At 39.0% G+C, this 16,950-nt stretch overlaps 1 protein-coding gene across 2 annotated transcripts in view; it reads left to right on the top strand.

The window, feature by feature from the left end:
• Positions 1–16,950, top strand: part of WDFY3 (WD repeat and FYVE domain containing 3) — a 250,563-nt gene that overhangs the window by 51,918 nt on the left and 181,695 nt on the right. For both annotated transcript variants that reach the window (XM_040237260.1, XM_040237261.1), the window contains exon 3: positions 9,238–9,439. In XM_040237260.1, the coding sequence (XP_040093194.1) occupies positions 9,260–9,439 (180 nt within the window). In that variant the 5' untranslated portion in view covers positions 9,238–9,259. The remainder of the gene's footprint in view (positions 1–9,237; positions 9,440–16,950) is intronic.

Raw genomic sequence — 16,950 nt, 5'->3', positions numbered from 1 at the left:
AAATTATTTTGGTTATTATTATTTTTGGTTTGAGCTGCCTCTAATTCATTCCTCATCTAAACTTTATTCATCACTTTTTACTCATTTGTTAATCATATATTGCTTGTTTTGCCAGGCACCATGTTAGACATTGAGGAAAGAAGTTGCATGATCTTTGCCTTCCATAGTCTTATATTAGTTGTCTGGTGTTGGAAAAAGGCAAAATGACAGTTTTACATAGCAAGGTGAGAAGTGCTATGATAGAGATATGCACAGTATTGTATGTATCTCTCATTAAACTGAGATTAGGGAGTGCTTTCTAGACGAGGGACAGCTGAGATTTGAAGGATGATTTCTTGTAGAAGTGCTAGGGGGGCAGGGCTCCTCACCCCCATCCCCACCCTAGGAGGAGGTGCAGGGTCTGTGAAGGCGCAGCAGGGAGACCTGCAGGAGGCAAAGTCTGGGTGGAATAAGGAGGGGGGTTGGGTCTCGGGGCCAGGTAAGTTGACCTTTCCCTTAAAGCTGTGGGAACTGCTGCTCCATTCATTTGTTCATGTCTAACTCTATTCTAAACCAGTATGCTATACTGTCTTGCCTAATGACAGACTATAATAACTAAAGAACCATGGTAGGGTAAAGCAACAAATTCTGCTGGGAGGCTTGGGAAAGAAGGGAGGCTTCCCAGGTAGCTCAGTGGTAAGAGCATCTGCTTGCCAACGCAAGAGACACAGGAGACAAGGAGACTCGGATTCGATCCTGGGTTGGGAAGATACCCTGGAGCAGGAAATGGCAACCCACTCCAGTATTCTTGCCTGGAAAATTCCATGAACAGAGGAGGCTGGCAGGCTACAGTCCATGGGGTGGCAGAGTCAGACATGATTGAGCACACACACACTCCCACTCTCGGAGAAGGTGACCTTAAAGCTTATCTGCTAGGAAAAGTGGAAGAGGGGCCGTCCTTGGCCGAAAGAAGGTGACACACACATACATAGAGGGCTGAAGAAGCAGAATTTAGCGTGAAGCCGGTGGCTTAGTGAAAGAGGAGTCTGGAAATATAAATGGGGCCAGAGTGTTTAAGAATTTAGATATCAGATTAAGGTACTTTGGCTTATTTTTAGGCAATAGGGGATCAGCAGAGGTTGTAAATCAGAGAAGTAGTATGATACCTGCTTTGTTTTTCAGAGGAAAACAGAGCTGTAGGGAAAATGCACTCCAGATAGGGATACCAACTATAGGGTAGACGGAGACTAATTCTACCCGTCGTTTTGGAGAACCTGACTTTGTTGTTTTTGATTTTCTTTGTTCTTATGTTTTCAGTTTCATTGATTGGTTGCTAAAATTTATTTCTTTCCTTTTGCTTCCTTTAAGTTTAAATTGCTTATTTTTCTAGTTTCCTAAGATAAAAGGTTAGGCTACTTTTACATCTTTATTCTCTTAAAATGGGCTTCCTATGTGCTGCTAGTGGTAGAGAACCTGCCTGTTAAGGCAAGAGGCACAAGAGACACGGCTCAATCTTGGGTCAGGAAGATCCTTTGGAGTAGGAAATGGCAACCCACTCCATATTCTTGCCTGGAGAATCCCAAGGACAGAGGAGCCTAGAGGGTACAATCCATGGGATCGTAAAAGAATTGGACACCACTGAGTGACCGAGCTTATTCTCTTATATGTTTTTACTGCTTCAAATTTCCCTCCAAGAACATCTTCCACTGCATTTTATGCATTTTGATAAGTTATATTTTCATTCATTTTAAAATGTTTTAAAATTTCTCCTGACACTTCCTTGACTCATGTTGTTTAGATGCATGTTGTTTATTTTCTTCCGGCTGTCTTTTGTTACTGACTTCTAGTTTAATTCCATTGTGATCTGAAAGCATATTTTGCGTGATTTCTTTTCTTCTGAATTTGCTAAGGTGTGTTTTCAGCCCCGTATGTGATTTGCCTTGGTGAATATTCCATGTGAGCTGGAGAAGAATGTGCATTCTGCTGGTGTTGGATGGAGTGTTTTGAAAATATCAACTCTAGTTCTAGTCAATTGGTAGTACTGTTCAGTAAGCTATGTCTGTATTGATTTCCTGCACATTTGATCTGTCAGTTGTTGTATGAGACCTGTTGAAGTCTCCAGCTCCAAAAGTGAATTTGTTTTTTTCTCCCTTCAGTTCTGTCCATGTTTACCTCCTGTGGGATTTCCGTGTTAGGCTTATACATGTTAAGGATTGTAAAGTCTTCTTAGAGAATTGACCCTTTTGTCAATATGTAACTATCCTTGAAATTTTTCTTGTAAAGACTGCATTGTCTAAAATTAATATAGTTAACCCAGCTTTCTTTTACCTGAAGTAACATGGTATACCTTTCTCCATCTCTTTAGTTTCAATATATCTGGTTATTTATTCAATATATTTGAAGCAGCTTTCTTCTGGACACCACAAAGTTGAGATAAGTTTTTAAATTTGCCTAACATTCTGTCTTTTAATTGGTGTGTTTAATCTAGTCACCTTTAGAGTGAGTTTTGATATAGTAAGATTAATATCTGTCCTGTGTATAGCTTTCATATTTGTTCCATTTGTTATTTGGTTCCTTCTGCCTTCTCTGGTTTTAACTGAGTATTTTACATGGTTTCTTTTTAACTCCTTTCAGTTTTAGTGGTTGCCGTAAAGTGTACGTTTTTGACTAATATTCATCTGCCCTCCAGCTTCCCGCATAGCTTAGTCAGTAAAGAATTCGCCTGCGGTGCAGGAGTCCTCCCGCAATGAAGGAGACACAGGTTTGATCCCTGGGTTGGGAAGATCCCTGAGAAGGAGATGGCAACCCACTCCAGTGTTCTTGCCTGGGAAATTCCATGAAGAGAGGAACCTGGTGGGCTCCAGTCCATGGGGTTGCGAGAGTCAGACATGACATAGCAACTAAACCACCATACTATGGATATCTTACAAGAGTGTTCCCAATTCTTATGACACTAATGTTACTCATCTTACGAATTCATAAACTATAATCACCTCATGCGTTATTACTATCATTACTTTTAAAACAATCTTTTAAGATCAGTTAAGGATCGTAAAAAATATTTTTTTACCATAATTTATTCCTTCTCTGATACCTTTCTCTTTATTACATAAATAGAAACATACCTTGGAGATATTCCAGGCCACCTCAATTAAGCAAATATTGCAATAAAATAAGTCACACCAATTTTTTGGTTCCCCAGTGCATATAATAGTTATAGTTACACTATACTGTAGTCTGTGAAGTGTGCAATAACATGTCCAAAAAATGTACATACCTTAATTTAAAAATACTTTTTCTGAAAAACGCTAACCATCATCTGATAACACAGGGTTGCCACAAACCTTCACTTTGCAAAAAGTAACTCAATTTGTGAAGCGTAATAAAGCATAGTATGCCTGTACAATTTTTCAATCTATATTAATTTTTTCCTCCCTGAACAACTTTTAATATTTCTGACATGGCATATCACGTTACAATACATATGACATTTTTTGATTGTCTGAGAAACTTTTTATTCTTCCTTCACTTTTGAGGGTAATTTTGTTGCAGGAAGGGGGACCCCTTCCAGGGCCCGAAACTGGGCTCTTGTCTAACACTCAGAAATGAATTGTCCAAGGAGACACATGCACTGACAAAGCAAGAGATTTTATTGGGAAAGGGCACCTGGGTGGAGAGCAGTAGGGTAAGGGAACCCAGGAGAACTGCTCTGCCGCGTGGCTTGCAGTCTCAGGTTTTATGGTGATGGGATTAGTTTCTGGGTTGTCCTTAGCCCATCATTCTGACTCAGAGTCCTTCCTGGTGATACACGCCTTGTTCAGCCAAGATGGATGCCAAAGAGGATTCTGGGAGGTGGTCGGACATGTGGTGTCTCCTTTTGACCTTTCCCGAATTCTTCCAGTTGGTGTTGGCTTATTAGTTCCGTATTCCTTAGCAGGACCTCCTGTCGTAAAACAACTTATGCAAATGGTTACTATAGTGCCTGGCCAGGGTGGGCGGTTTCAATCAGTATGCTTCCGCTAACAATTTCATTGGATATAGAATTCTGGACTGGTTGGTTTTTATTCCAGCACATTAAATATTTCCCTCCATTATCTTCTTGCTTGCACATTTTGGATGAGAGGTCCACCGTAATGTTTGTCCTGGTTCTTTTAGGTAAGTCTTTCCTACTCCCCTCACCCTCTAACCCCACTCCCTTTCAAGAGTGTCTCCTTGTCTTTGACCTTGTATGGTCTGAATTTGATATGCCGCTAAATGTGTTATTTGAGGTATTTAACCTTCCTTGATACTCTGAGTTTTCCGTATCTGTGGTTTGGTGTCTGTCATTAATTTTGAAAAGTTCTTAGACATTATTAGTTTGAATATGCATGCCTCTGTTCCCTTTCTTCTCCTTCCGGAAGCTTTTCCCTTTCTTCTTCTTCTGGAATCTTCTAATTGATTTGTATTCAGGCTTACTAATTCTTTCCACGGCCTTATTTGGTCTACTGTTGAGCTCATCAAAGCATTCTTCGTAATTGTTATGGTGCTTTTGATTTGTTGCACTCCCCTTTGTTTTTTTTTTTTACAGCACAGTTGGTGGTTGTAAAGTGTGGAAGAGGGAACAGTTTTGTAACCTGATGATTAAATCTCAGTGGGTTTGTAACTCTGGGCTGTGACCTCCACAAGTATTTCTCCCAGGCTGTTTCTTCCTTTAACCTCCTTAGGTAAGACTGGAAGGCTAGGGGTGGTGGAACTGGGGGAGGAGGAGAGGGAGATATGCCCTTCCCTCAAGTGAGACAAGGCTAAGATAGTCTTTGACCCTGGAAAGTAGGGCTTTCTTGTGAAGTTGCTCTGGGAACATTTCAAAGTGATTGCTCTTCCCCTCCCTCTGCCAGAGCCCGGAGGGCATCTTTCCCAGATCATCTCTGTGAAAGAGTCTGGAGGGGTCAGGAGTTGTGGGGAGGGCCTGAAGACTGTGGCCCTCGATAGCCCACTGTTAACCCCTAGCAGTTCTTCACAGTCAAGGGCTCCAGGGATTTCTGTTCCAGATAAGCATATTCCATCTGCGACTTTCCAGATTGACTTGTCTCCTGAGATTTAGGGTTAGTTTGCTCTGTAGTAGTCCCAGTTCTCTGAGGGTTCCAGGGAAAAATCCTTGGCTTCCGGTTTCTTCAGCTGTTTCTTCTGTAAGTACAGGAGTGATGACTTCTAAACTCCTTACATTTAGGTGTTGAAACTCTGATTTTTTCAAAATTTAAGTTCTTTTTTCCTCCTAACTTTTGAGAACTAAACTATGCCATAATATAGATATACCAGAAGTTGCCTGTTCATCTACTAAAGGTCTAGGCTATTTCTGATTTTTTGTTACAAACAATTTTAAATATATAATGCAATAAATCATCTTGTACTGTGAGTATTGTTGTCTACTCTTTCGCTCACCAGACTCCTCTATCCATGGGATTTCCCAGGCAAGAATACTGGAGAGCTTGCAGGGGCTCTTCCTGACTCAGGGTCTAACCTGTGTCTCCTGCGTTGCAGACAGATTTTTTACCACTGAGCCACCAGGGAAGCTCATGTTGGGTACTGGTCTTAAGTAATTGTGTTTTGCCATATAAATGAGATGGCTGATGTTGTCATGTCTGATACTTGGGCCTAAACTCTGATATGGCTGTTCTTGAAAGGCAAAAACAGTGTTTCAGTAGGTAGAATTTTAAAATTCTAATTCAGGACAATATTAATGATTCTTTTTCAATGTATGGGTTTAGAATACCAGGTTATATATACAGTTTGTTGGGAGCCTGTCAGAATTTTGTCTTCTTTTTTCAAAAGTGTAGGAAGTTTTGCCTTCACAGTGCAAAAACACAATTTTTTTTTTTTCTCCAGAAAGTTTAGGAAAAAACCTGTGGAATTATAATTCTTGAGTTTGGGTGAACTCTGGGAGTTGGATGATGGACAGGGAGGCCTGGCGTGCTGCAATTCATGGAGTCGCAAAGAGTCGGACACGACTGAGCGACTGAACTGAACTGAATGAAACTTTAAGATTTTCCCTAAGTCCTGTGAGCTATTTATTTCTTCTCTTGTGAAATTAAAGAGTTACTCAGAAAAAACACTTTTCAGTTTTTAGCTGAGCTACTCAAAGGCCATTAGTAACTTGTCAAATATATTTTTGCAAGTTGAAGCTATTTACTTTTTCTACCCTTTCATAATTTAAAAATAATAAACTGTTTAAAGGATTTAAACAGTTCTTCAAGCAATTCCAAAAGATTTTCAAGCATTAACACAAGATATTAGAATAAAAAATACTGTCTGGGCTCATGCAGTAATTATCTGATTGCTATTTAAATAACCTTCTGTTGGCAGCACACTTTTCTCTTGTGAAACTAAATAGAGTTTGCATTAGAAAACTAGTTCTTATGCACAATAATCTTTGTAAATATTTTGAAAATCCCTAGTAACTAACCCCCAAATAATCATTTTTATGATTTGTTCTCAATAGTACTACATTTTGCCTGTCTTGTCTTTATTGCTTTATGAACCTCTTTTTGAGCATTTAAGAAATAAATTTTTCCTTTATTTTTTATTTATAGTTTTGTACATCTCTAATAAAACAGTACTATAAGGGCCTGTATTGTTTCACTTCCTTTTGTTGTTTTCCTTAAATAACTAAAATGTAAATGAAAAGGAATTAAATGTTTCATGATCAAGCTGAAGGAAGAAATTAAAAAATTGTTGAACATAGTGTGCTTGACACCTCATAGAAATGATGCTATTTTATGTATGCATTTCAGAAAGCCTATGAGGAAAGATTTCACAGGTCAGAGAAACCCAAGATTCAAGGGAATTAAGAATCTTTCACCTGAAGTTAACTATCTTATATGGACATGTGGGTACAGATTTGACCAAAAAGTACCAGTTCTTCTCTGCTCTTTCACTGCTGAAGAGTACTTTAAACAAGATAGTTCTGTATCTGAATTATACCTTAACTTACAAAACATTGAAGTACAGACAAAGCTATGAGTCAGCAATCTAATATGATAGGCTTAAGTGTTTCTTGGTAAATTAGGAGAAAAGAGGAATCTGATTTTTTTCCCCCCAAACTGAGATTATCTGAGTAATCAAGAAATACCAGTTAATCCCTTTAGCTGACTGACTCTGACAGAGATTAAATAACAGTTGTACAATAGCTTGATTACATCTAGCTAGTTTCTGTCTTTGTGTGATTATTTGTGTGTTTAGTGATACTTATTAATGTATCTTCAGAAAAGTCAAAAAGATTTCTTTTACACCCTAGTTGCCTCTTGGTGCAAAATAAATATTCTAGAGTCAGAGTTGCCAAAATTCTGTAATTTAAAATAGTCACATGAATACCGGTAAGCAGAAAGGGCTGAATCAGGAGGTCAGAGTCTTAGGTTCTCACTCAGTTCTTTTTCATTGTGCATTTTGAGCAAGTTGTTCTTGTCTTGGAGGTGGGGGGGAATCTCACTTACAAGCAGAATTAATCCCCTCCTTGGTTCACTTGCTTAAATTGGAATGACGACCAAAGGAAATGGTCAGAAAGTGCTTTAATGCTGTATAAATAAGGAATGATGCTTGACTTTTTAATGACATAGACGCCTTTGAAAGCTGGAGACTCTTAAAAATGTTTTTTGAAGTGTTAAAGGATCATGAATACCCTAAATCCTATCCACACACTTTAGATTATAAACTGCAGCTACAGGTTAAAGAAACAGAACAGATCTATGCATAATCTGAAATGTTAGCTAACTAACATTTACATAGTGGGCTATTGGAATGTATTTGTTGAAATATAATTTACATTTGGAGAACTTAACACATTTTTCTGAGAATGAAATATGTCGAGCAAGTTTGAACCAGACTGACTTTCACTTGTCATTTTGTAGTTCAGAGGGCCTCCTCGACCCTGTGCCATTGGTCTGAGCACTTTCCCCGCGACTGGACAGCTTAGTGGTGTTGATTGCTCCTTGAGTAGAGGGCCCTTGGCACAGACCAGCCTTGAGTAGAGTGTCTTCCTGCTCCTTACCTGTGATGAGTCACAGGTGACCTCCTGGTGTAGTTAGCTAGGCTGCATAAACATTTGCCCACAGCCAAATGTGGAATCCACTCAAAATTCTCAAGGACAAGCATGTTTACTAGTTCTCCTTATGGCTTAAAAAAAATCAATAGATGTTTGGTAAATAAAGCAGTGATTTTGCCTTTCTTAAGAAATGCCATAGTGGCTTATATGGCAAAATTGCAAATTTTCAAGTTATTCCTGCTTTTCTACAAATTAAAAAGCAAATTGCCTTTTACCCAAGTTTGGTGTCCATAATGTCCTCCCAGCCCTCCTGGTTCCTTTTGTAAGATAATCTTGTTTTTTGTGTCTGAGGTTAGCTAAGAGCTGGCGCAGTTCATGGTTGCTGGAAAGGGCTGATGATGCTTTCTGAAAGCTTAGTGTTATTGATTTTGGTGTGTGTTCTAACCCAGTCGTTGGTTTATTTATTTCTTAACTGCAGCTCTAGCCAGGGATACATTTTATATTGTGAATCAATACACATGAATGCACCCTTACGTAAAATAAATTTTATGAAATAATGATTGCTCTTTCTACATGTATTCCAGTATATTCTATTTCATTAAAAATATTTTTATTGAAGTATAATCAATTTGCAATATTACATTCTATTTCTTTTTTTAATTGATTGTCATAATCTGTTAAAGGAATTAACCTGACCTGGCAAAGGGTTTCAAGGTATAGTCTAAAGAAACAGTTTAAAGTTACATGTCAGTTTTCACTTATGATTTATAATATATTTAGAGGTATCATTTCATTTCATTTGCATGTTTCAAACTACCACGTAAACTCTTCAATGAGTATCCCAAGTGTAATCCTTCATCTACAAAAATGTTAAATGATTAAAAATGTTAAATGATTAGAAAGCTTTGTGGATTTGTTTGTTTGTTTCAGTTAATTTGGAGGATGTGGATGAATTTTAAGTTCTTTTCATCTTTTTCCATATACTCAACTATTAAGCCACATATTAATTATAAAATTTATGATCCTAAAGAACATTTGAGTGGCACAATTTGTAATTTGTCATTTAGAGAGATTTATCAAAATTAGCTCTGCCTCTCTTTTTTCTGTTTAAAAAGTAGAAAAATATTTTAGACAGAATTTTTTTGTTTTCCTGACTTTTTAAGAAGCTCTGCCATGCATGCTGGACTTGGTCAAGATGATGATATTTTGACGATTTGTGTATGAACATCTCCCTGCAGAATTAGAGTTTATCACCACCCAGCCAAGATGAACATGGTGAAGAGGATCATGGGGCGGCCGAGGCAGGAGGAATGCAGCCCGCAAGACAACGCCCTAGGACTGATGCACCTCCGCCGGCTCTTCACAGAGCTGTGCCACCCTCCTCGGCACATGACCCAGAAGGAACAAGAAGAGAAGCTGTACATGATGCTGCCAGTGTTTAACAGGGTGAGTCCAGGCTGCCAAGCACCTGGCTTTAGGATGGGGTGGTACTGCAGGAATCTTGAGATTACAATAAGTCATGTCTACCTCTTTGCAACCCCATGGACTGCTGCACACCAGGCTCCCCTGTCCGCCACTGTCTCTTGAGGTTGCTCAAAGTCATGTCTGTTGAGTCAGTGACCCTATCCAACCATCTCATCCTCTGCTGCCCTCTTCTCTTCTTGCCTTCAATCTTTCCCAGCATCAAGGTCTTTTCGAATGAGTTGGCTCTTCTCATCAGGTGGCCAAAGTATTGGAACTTCAGATTCAGCCCCAGTCCTTCCAGTGAATGTTCAAGGTAGATTTCCTTTAGGATTGACTAGTTTGATCTCCTTGCAGCCCAAGGGACTCTCAAGAGTCTCCTCCAGCACCACAATTTGAAGGCATCAGTTCTTTGAGTTGACAGTAAGTCATAGGTAGGGAAATAAATGATAGAATGAGTTCATTTTTGAGAAGCTTGATGATGTTCATTCTTTCCTTTCAGTTTGCTGTAAGGCGATTTGATGTGAGATCTGGTCAGAATGAAGTCCTTGTATTTCTAATAGATCAAAGGAAGATTGTGAACATTTTGTAAAATGTTCCTCTAATGGTTGATCCTTGGGAGAGAGAGAGGTTGTAAATGACCACTTATGTTATTTCTGTTATCTTTTGAAGTGATGGTTTATGGCATCAAATGGTGCAGTTGCCGCAGTGCTTTGGATACTTTGAAGAGTCATCACAGTTTACTTTGTTGTTTGGATTTTCTAGAAGAGATCTTGTGATAGGATAGTTAGTCCAAATAGAACTAATGTTTTAATGTGTTTTATCTAGTTGATCACATGCAGCAGTCTTAGTGGGGACTTTTAGAATAATTTAAGTTTTTATCAAAAATGTATATGAACATAGTTTAAAAAGTCAGGTGCTTCCACAGGCTTTTAGGGTCCTCTCCACTGCTAGTTGTTGCTGCCACCTTTAGCTCTTTCAGCTTTTGCATAGCATACTGTTACAGCTATTTCTTGATTATTCAGTTTTAATTGACTTCTTGTTGAGAAACAGAATAATTAGCTTGTTGTTAGCTCTGCATCCCTCCAAACCATGCACACATGCTTTCACTCATCCAGGCTACCCTGCTCCTTTTTCTTCCCATACGAGTATACCATTCATTTAAGGAAGATTCAGCGTTTATCCTCTGTTGACCCTGGTGTAAATATTAGTCCTAGACGAACCTTATAACAAACCACCACTATTTTCCATTCTTGTTTTCCTCAGACTTTGTAAAGTAACTGTCTCAGTTTCTGCCTTTCTTCGTGTCTCTTTTTCTTCCCTATCTCTCTTTTACTCGCCTTTGATCTTTGTCCTCCTCATGTCTTTCTCTGCTTCCCTCTCTGTCTCTTTCTCCCCATCTCTGCCTGTCTCTCCATCTCTCTTCCCACCTCTCTCTCCTGTTTCTCTCTGTTCCTCTCTTGGCCTCCCCTGCCCCCTTTTTCTCCCCTCCCTTGTCTTTTTTCCTGTGTCCATGACTCACTGTCTCCCCTCACAGTCTCGCTGATCTCTTTATTGTTTGTTCTCTGTGTCTGTTAGTCAGAGTGTGAAATTTTCTAGATTATTTTTCTCATTATTTTGAAATTTCTACATTATTTTTCTCATTATGTTGAAATTTTATGGAGGCTTCACGTGAATTTGCAAGCTTATACTTTTTATTTCTGGGAAAATATGTTGAAATCTTTCTTTGTTAATATTCTTCCCTTTGTTTTATATGTTCCTCCTTTTCTGCAACTCTATCAATCAAGTATTAACTTTTTGGGATTAACCTTGTGCTATCATATTTTAATTTCCTTGAACAGTTTTTTGAAATTGTGCAATATTTCCTTATACCTCAGAAAATATTAAAGCTTTTTCAAATTTTCTCATGCCTCTTTCATTGTTATTTGCTCCAAATTACTGTTTTTCTTTGTTTGTATTACTTTCTTTCATATTGGAGTAATCTTCAGATGTCTGATGATAATTGTCTATACGTTGATATTTAAGAATGAGGTGTTGAAACACTGATTGAAAAGTATGTGTGCAGTGGTGAGGCTTTTCCAGTGGTAAGATGATCTGGCTGGATAAAATGTGGAGACCCGTTAGCCTAGGATATGTTGATATTCCAGGAAAGCATATTTTTCAGTCTCCTGCCTGAAGCGTGTATTTGCTTTTATTCAGTCCCTAAGTTGTGTGCGACTCTTTCTTGACTGCATGGACTGCAGCACTTTAGTTTCCTCTGTCCTCTACTCTCTCCTGGAGTTCGCTCAAATTCATGTGCATTGAGTCAGTGATGCTATCTAACTATCTCATCCTTTGCCACCCACTTCTCCTTTTGCCTTCACTATTTCCCAGCATCAGCGTCTTTTCCAAAGGGTGGGCTCTTCTCATCAAGTGGCCAGAGTATTGGAGCTTCAGCTTTAGCATCAGTCCTTCCAATGAATATTCAAGGTTGATTTCTTTTAGGTGTGACTGATTTGATTTCTTTCCAGAGTATATACCTGCTGGTGTTTCCTTAAAGCTAAATTGAAGAACAAGACTGATGTTTCATGCTCAGTAGGTAGACTTTCACTTAGTCTCCAGTTTGTAGCTGTCAGTGTTCTTGGTTGTTCCTCTCTGGGGTTTAGACTTTCAGGTGTCTCCTGGCCTTGCGAGGGGCTGTCACCTTCAGTTTCTCAGCTGTAAATAAGAATATCCACCTTGTGGGGTTGGTGTGAGGATTAAGTAAGAGAATATACTTAACACACTTAACAATTGTTTGTCCTAGGGAACTCTTGTGTCTGTTATTGTTTTTATGACATTACAAGATGAAGGAAAGATTGGAAACTATTTATGCTGAAATGATTTCATATTGAATATATGCTGAAATACATTCAGTTTATGTGTTATTCATACCAAACTAAAGGCTAATTTGACAGCAGAGAGGAGGGACAGACTCTACATATTCTGTATTTATTTGTTTGCTTGTCTCTTTGTGTATTTTGTTACTGTGCGTTACTGAGTCATTCCGAGAATATGTGTCAGATAAATAGAAGTTGTGCTATACACCGTACTCTACACTGGAGTTCTGAGATAAGATAAAGTCCAGCTTTGTGAATCAGAAGTATCATGAGGAAGATAAACATGACATGTCATTCTGTTGGAGAAGAGATGAACACATAAACAGATAATGGAATAACAAAGAAATATGTGTATTAGATACACAGAAGAGTCTTATGGCACTGCTGAAAGGAGAGTTACCTGAAAGTCTATGGGGGAGTCAGGGCAGGGAAATGTCTTTTGAGAATGTGATGTGATTCTTGAATCCTTATAAGGTAAGCATTAGCCAGATTGGAACTAACTGGGCTGAATTAACCAAGAAGGTAGTTAGAGTAGGAAATTCAAGCCTGAATCAAAGTAAATTCCACAAACATGCTGATGTGTGCGAGCATCTGTAAGTGGTCTAAGAAGTTGATTTTATGTCAAGGAGGGGTAAAAAAAATGACTATCAAGATTGATAGGAGCTACATCATGACAGGTTTTATGGCATATTAAGAGCTGCCTCATGCAAAGAGTTGACTCATTGGAAAAGACCCTGATGCTGGGAGGGATTGGGGGCAGGAGAAGAAGGGTTCGACAGAGGATGAGATGGCTGGATGGCATCACCGACTCAACGGACATGAGTTTGAGTGAACTCCGGGAGTTGGTGATGGACAGGGAGGCCTAGTGTGCTGTGATTCATGGGGTCACAAACAGTCGGACATGACTGAGCGACTGAACTGAACTGAAAGAGCTAATACTTTTTCTTGGAGGTGTGCAGAGCCAATGAGGTATTCTCAGCAATAGAATAAGGAAGAAGAAAGGGCCAAAGTGAGGCTATCTCTTATGTTTCTAATTTGAGAAACTGGATGGATGTTTTCCTAGGAGCTGAGAAACAGAGGTGTAAGTGATAGACTCAGTTTGGGGCCTTGAGTCCACACTGTCTGTGAGCTTCCCAGGTGGAGATATTCAGTAGGCAGTTAGAAGCTTGGGTGAGGGGATGTGGCTATATACTTACTTTGGGGACCACTTCAGAGATGTGGTCGTTGGAACCCTAGAAGGGGAACAAACACTACTCATGCCTCCCCCTATACCAGGAGCAGTAGGTGAGGATGAACCATGGAGAATATGATTGTTTAATGAAAGAAGGGGGGCCCATTAAAGGACACAGGACAGGAACTGGTCAGTAGCAGTGCAGACAGAATCAAGAGAGGGTGGTTATGGAACTCAAGAGATAATAGTTGTGAGAAAAAGCATTGATCTCTGTGCAATAGAGAGACCAGCAAGATGGAGACCTAAACATGTGCTTGAGGTTTGCCAGTTGGAAAGTTACTAGAATGGCAGCATCAGAAAGCAGTATGTTGAGCAGTGAATGGGAGATGAGAAGAGACAGTATGGTTTCAGCTTGTGGAAATGTGAAAGAAAAGAGGGTGGAAGAGATGGATGGAGGTGACTCCTGCAATAGGGAGTTTGTGTTTGTATATTTCTAGTGTTTTGCTGTGTTGTTAAAAGTGGGATAGATCCAGGCATGATCATAAAGAGAAGGGAAGAAACAAGCATAGGAGGAGATCCAATGTTTAAGAGAGTAAAGTTTAGTGAAGAGAGTCAAATTACAGGTGGGTGAGTGAGCCTTGACAGTGATAAAAGAATCCGCCTGCAATGCAGGAGATGCGGGTTTGATCCCTGGGTTGGGAAGATCCCCTGGAGGAGGAAATGGCAACCCATTCCAGTATTCTTCCCTGAGAAATCCCATGGACAGAGGAACCTGGTGGGCTACAGGCTACAAAGAGTCAGACATGACTCAGCGACTGAGCACGTATACGTGAGCTTTGAACAAGAGAGACACTGTGTGCTGTAGGGAAGCCTATAGTTTTGTTGGGTGTGAACACAGCTTTGTAGTGAAGGTGGTGGAAAGTTGAATAAGATTTTGCTCCATGACCTCTGTTTCCTATAGTTTTCAATAGACGATGTCTGTGAAAACTTTGGAGTCAGTAGGTCGGATAGGGGACTTTAGGAAATTGTGATAGTTTGGAATATTAATGAAAAGGAATTGAGAAAGATAGTTGAAAAGGGACAACAGAAGACTTAGGGCCCAGTGAAGGTTGGAGATAGTATCTTTGTACTGGATCTTACCCATGCAGGCGTGTGATTTTTCTCGTTCACTTAAAAAGCAGCATGTGTGTGGAAGCAGAGAAGACAGATAGCTGTGTTTGCTCTATTGGGGCTGAGCTTTTGCTGGGTTGATAAAGCAGAAGGGCAGGAGTAGAGGGACAGAGTACAGTAAGAGATCTAACTCACATATCACCCTTGAAATTGGGTGGGATGAAACAGGAACAGAGCGTGATCATTTTTTTGCTCTCCGAGATAAAGGCTGAGTAATGGAAAGAGATGATGATAGAGTAGGAACACAAGGAGAGGTGGGGAAAGGTTTAAATTTTAGGTAGCCATTTTGAAAATGAGAGAACTGATTACAGAAAAGCTATTGTTTTAAAACCCTGTTGAGGTAGCAGTCATTAATTTTTATTACAGCCAGTTCTGGGAAGTTGGCTTTATTTTGAATGCTTTTGTTTTTGTTTTGTATCATTGTCACAAGGTACTTACTATTGGCTACCAAGGAGTCTGAGGTCATTTCCTTCTCTCAGACTTAAGAACATTGACAAGGTGATGATAATGTTATGAGTGGTTAGCACAATTGTTATTCTCAGCTGTTAACATAAATTTGTAAGTCATATCGTGGATGTGTGTCCCATGCATTTCATCAGTTAAGCTTCCACAGTCAATTAAGTGAGTCTTAGACTAGAATAATCTAAATAACTTGACTTTTTTTTTTTTAAAGATTGAGATTCTTTAGTGGTTATTCTTTATTGCTTAGACTGTTTGTCTTAGTTCTCTTGGTTCTGCACTGCCAAGAAAAAGAAAGTCTCTATTCTTTCAAGTCAGAAGTTTTTAGTTGGTTAATTAAAAGCAGACATATATGTATGGGATTTCCCTGGTGGTCCAATGGCTAAGACTCTGAACTCCCAATGTAGGGCGCACAGGTTCGGTTTCTGGCCAAGGAACTGTATCTCACGTGCCACAACTAAGACCTGTTGTGGTCAAATAAATTAAAAATAAATACTAAAAAAAATTAGGTCAAAAGCATATATATATGCCCTGCCTTAAAGCTCTAATACAGTGAGTGATTTAAATATCATAACGGTTCATTCAGCTCTTTTTTTTTCCTTCTTTTTATTGTATTTCACTTGATTGCATTTTTTTTTACAAATTGAAGGTCTGTAGTAACCCTGCATGACCAGATGCCACTTAGCATTTTTATAAATTATTTTTTTATTGAAGGACACGACTGAGCGACTGAACTGAACTGAACTGATAGATGATTTGCAGTGCTGTTAATTTCAGGTGTATAGCTAATTCATTTATATGTTTGTGTATAGGCATAGTTTTTTTTCAGAGTCTTTGTACCAAATATAAATAGAAAGTTATTGTACCATTGTGACCAATTTTAAAAATACATATAAGTTGTATTTGTATGTTCTATTGAGTTCATGGCTTATCATTTATAAACTAAAATTGTCCTTAGATATTATATCTGTTAAATTTGGAAATTGATAACCATGTTTATTTAAATAATGTTTGGCCATTTGTACATGAACACCCTCCACTAGTAAGAAACAGCTTGGATGAATGAATAGCTCAGTAAGGCTCCAGACTTCCTACCATGATGGCCAAAAATGAACTGTTTTGTTGATTTTTGAGACTTTGCTGGATTCATGCTAAATGGCAAATAAACCATATTACAGTTAGGCACGGACATTTATCTGCAGAATCGTTTCCAAAGTGTGTCCCCTAGTGTTATTTCAGTGTGTGATTTTGGCCTTTAAGAGACACACAGTTGAGAAGTGGCATGTGTTGAGTCCTTTTCCTGGGCCAGGACTCATGCTGGGTTCTACAGCTGCCTCCTGTAGTCATCATCACAGTCCGGCAAAGACACTGCTGGCCTCCTCCCTCTCACAGATTCTCTCAAACTGAAGGATTATGGTGAAGTCTGAGAATAGCTGGCTAATATTTAATCAGCATTCTCAAAGATAATTAACCTTTAGTCCCAAGAACAAAAGCTTACAGAGAAAATATTTCGTTTAAACTTATTAAAAAATGAATAGCCTTTTAGTCATCTAAAAATGAACTACCATTGTTAATTACTTTGGTATGTGTTATCAGACTTCATTGTGTGTATTATAATCTTTTCCCTGGATCTTCTTTTAGAAACTCCCCTTGTTTTTTAATTTGCTTCTGAATTATATTCAAGAAACATCTAAGTTGAATCCAGTGTCTGTTTCTTATCCTTCACAACTAACCTTTTCTGCCTGCATTGCTGGAGACCCAGGTTCTATTTCTGGGTGATCTCCTGGAGAAGGGAATTGGCTACCCACTTCTGTATTCTTGCCTGGAGAATTCCATGG

This window comes from Oryx dammah, unplaced genomic scaffold (assembly GCF_014754425.2).
Source record: "Oryx dammah isolate SB20612 unplaced genomic scaffold, SCBI_Odam_1.1 HiC_scaffold_3, whole genome shotgun sequence".
NCBI classification, from domain to species: Eukaryota; Metazoa; Chordata; class Mammalia; order Artiodactyla; family Bovidae; genus Oryx; species Oryx dammah.
Note: the sequence above shows the minus strand (reverse complement) of the source record. Positions and strands in the feature narration are given on the sequence as shown.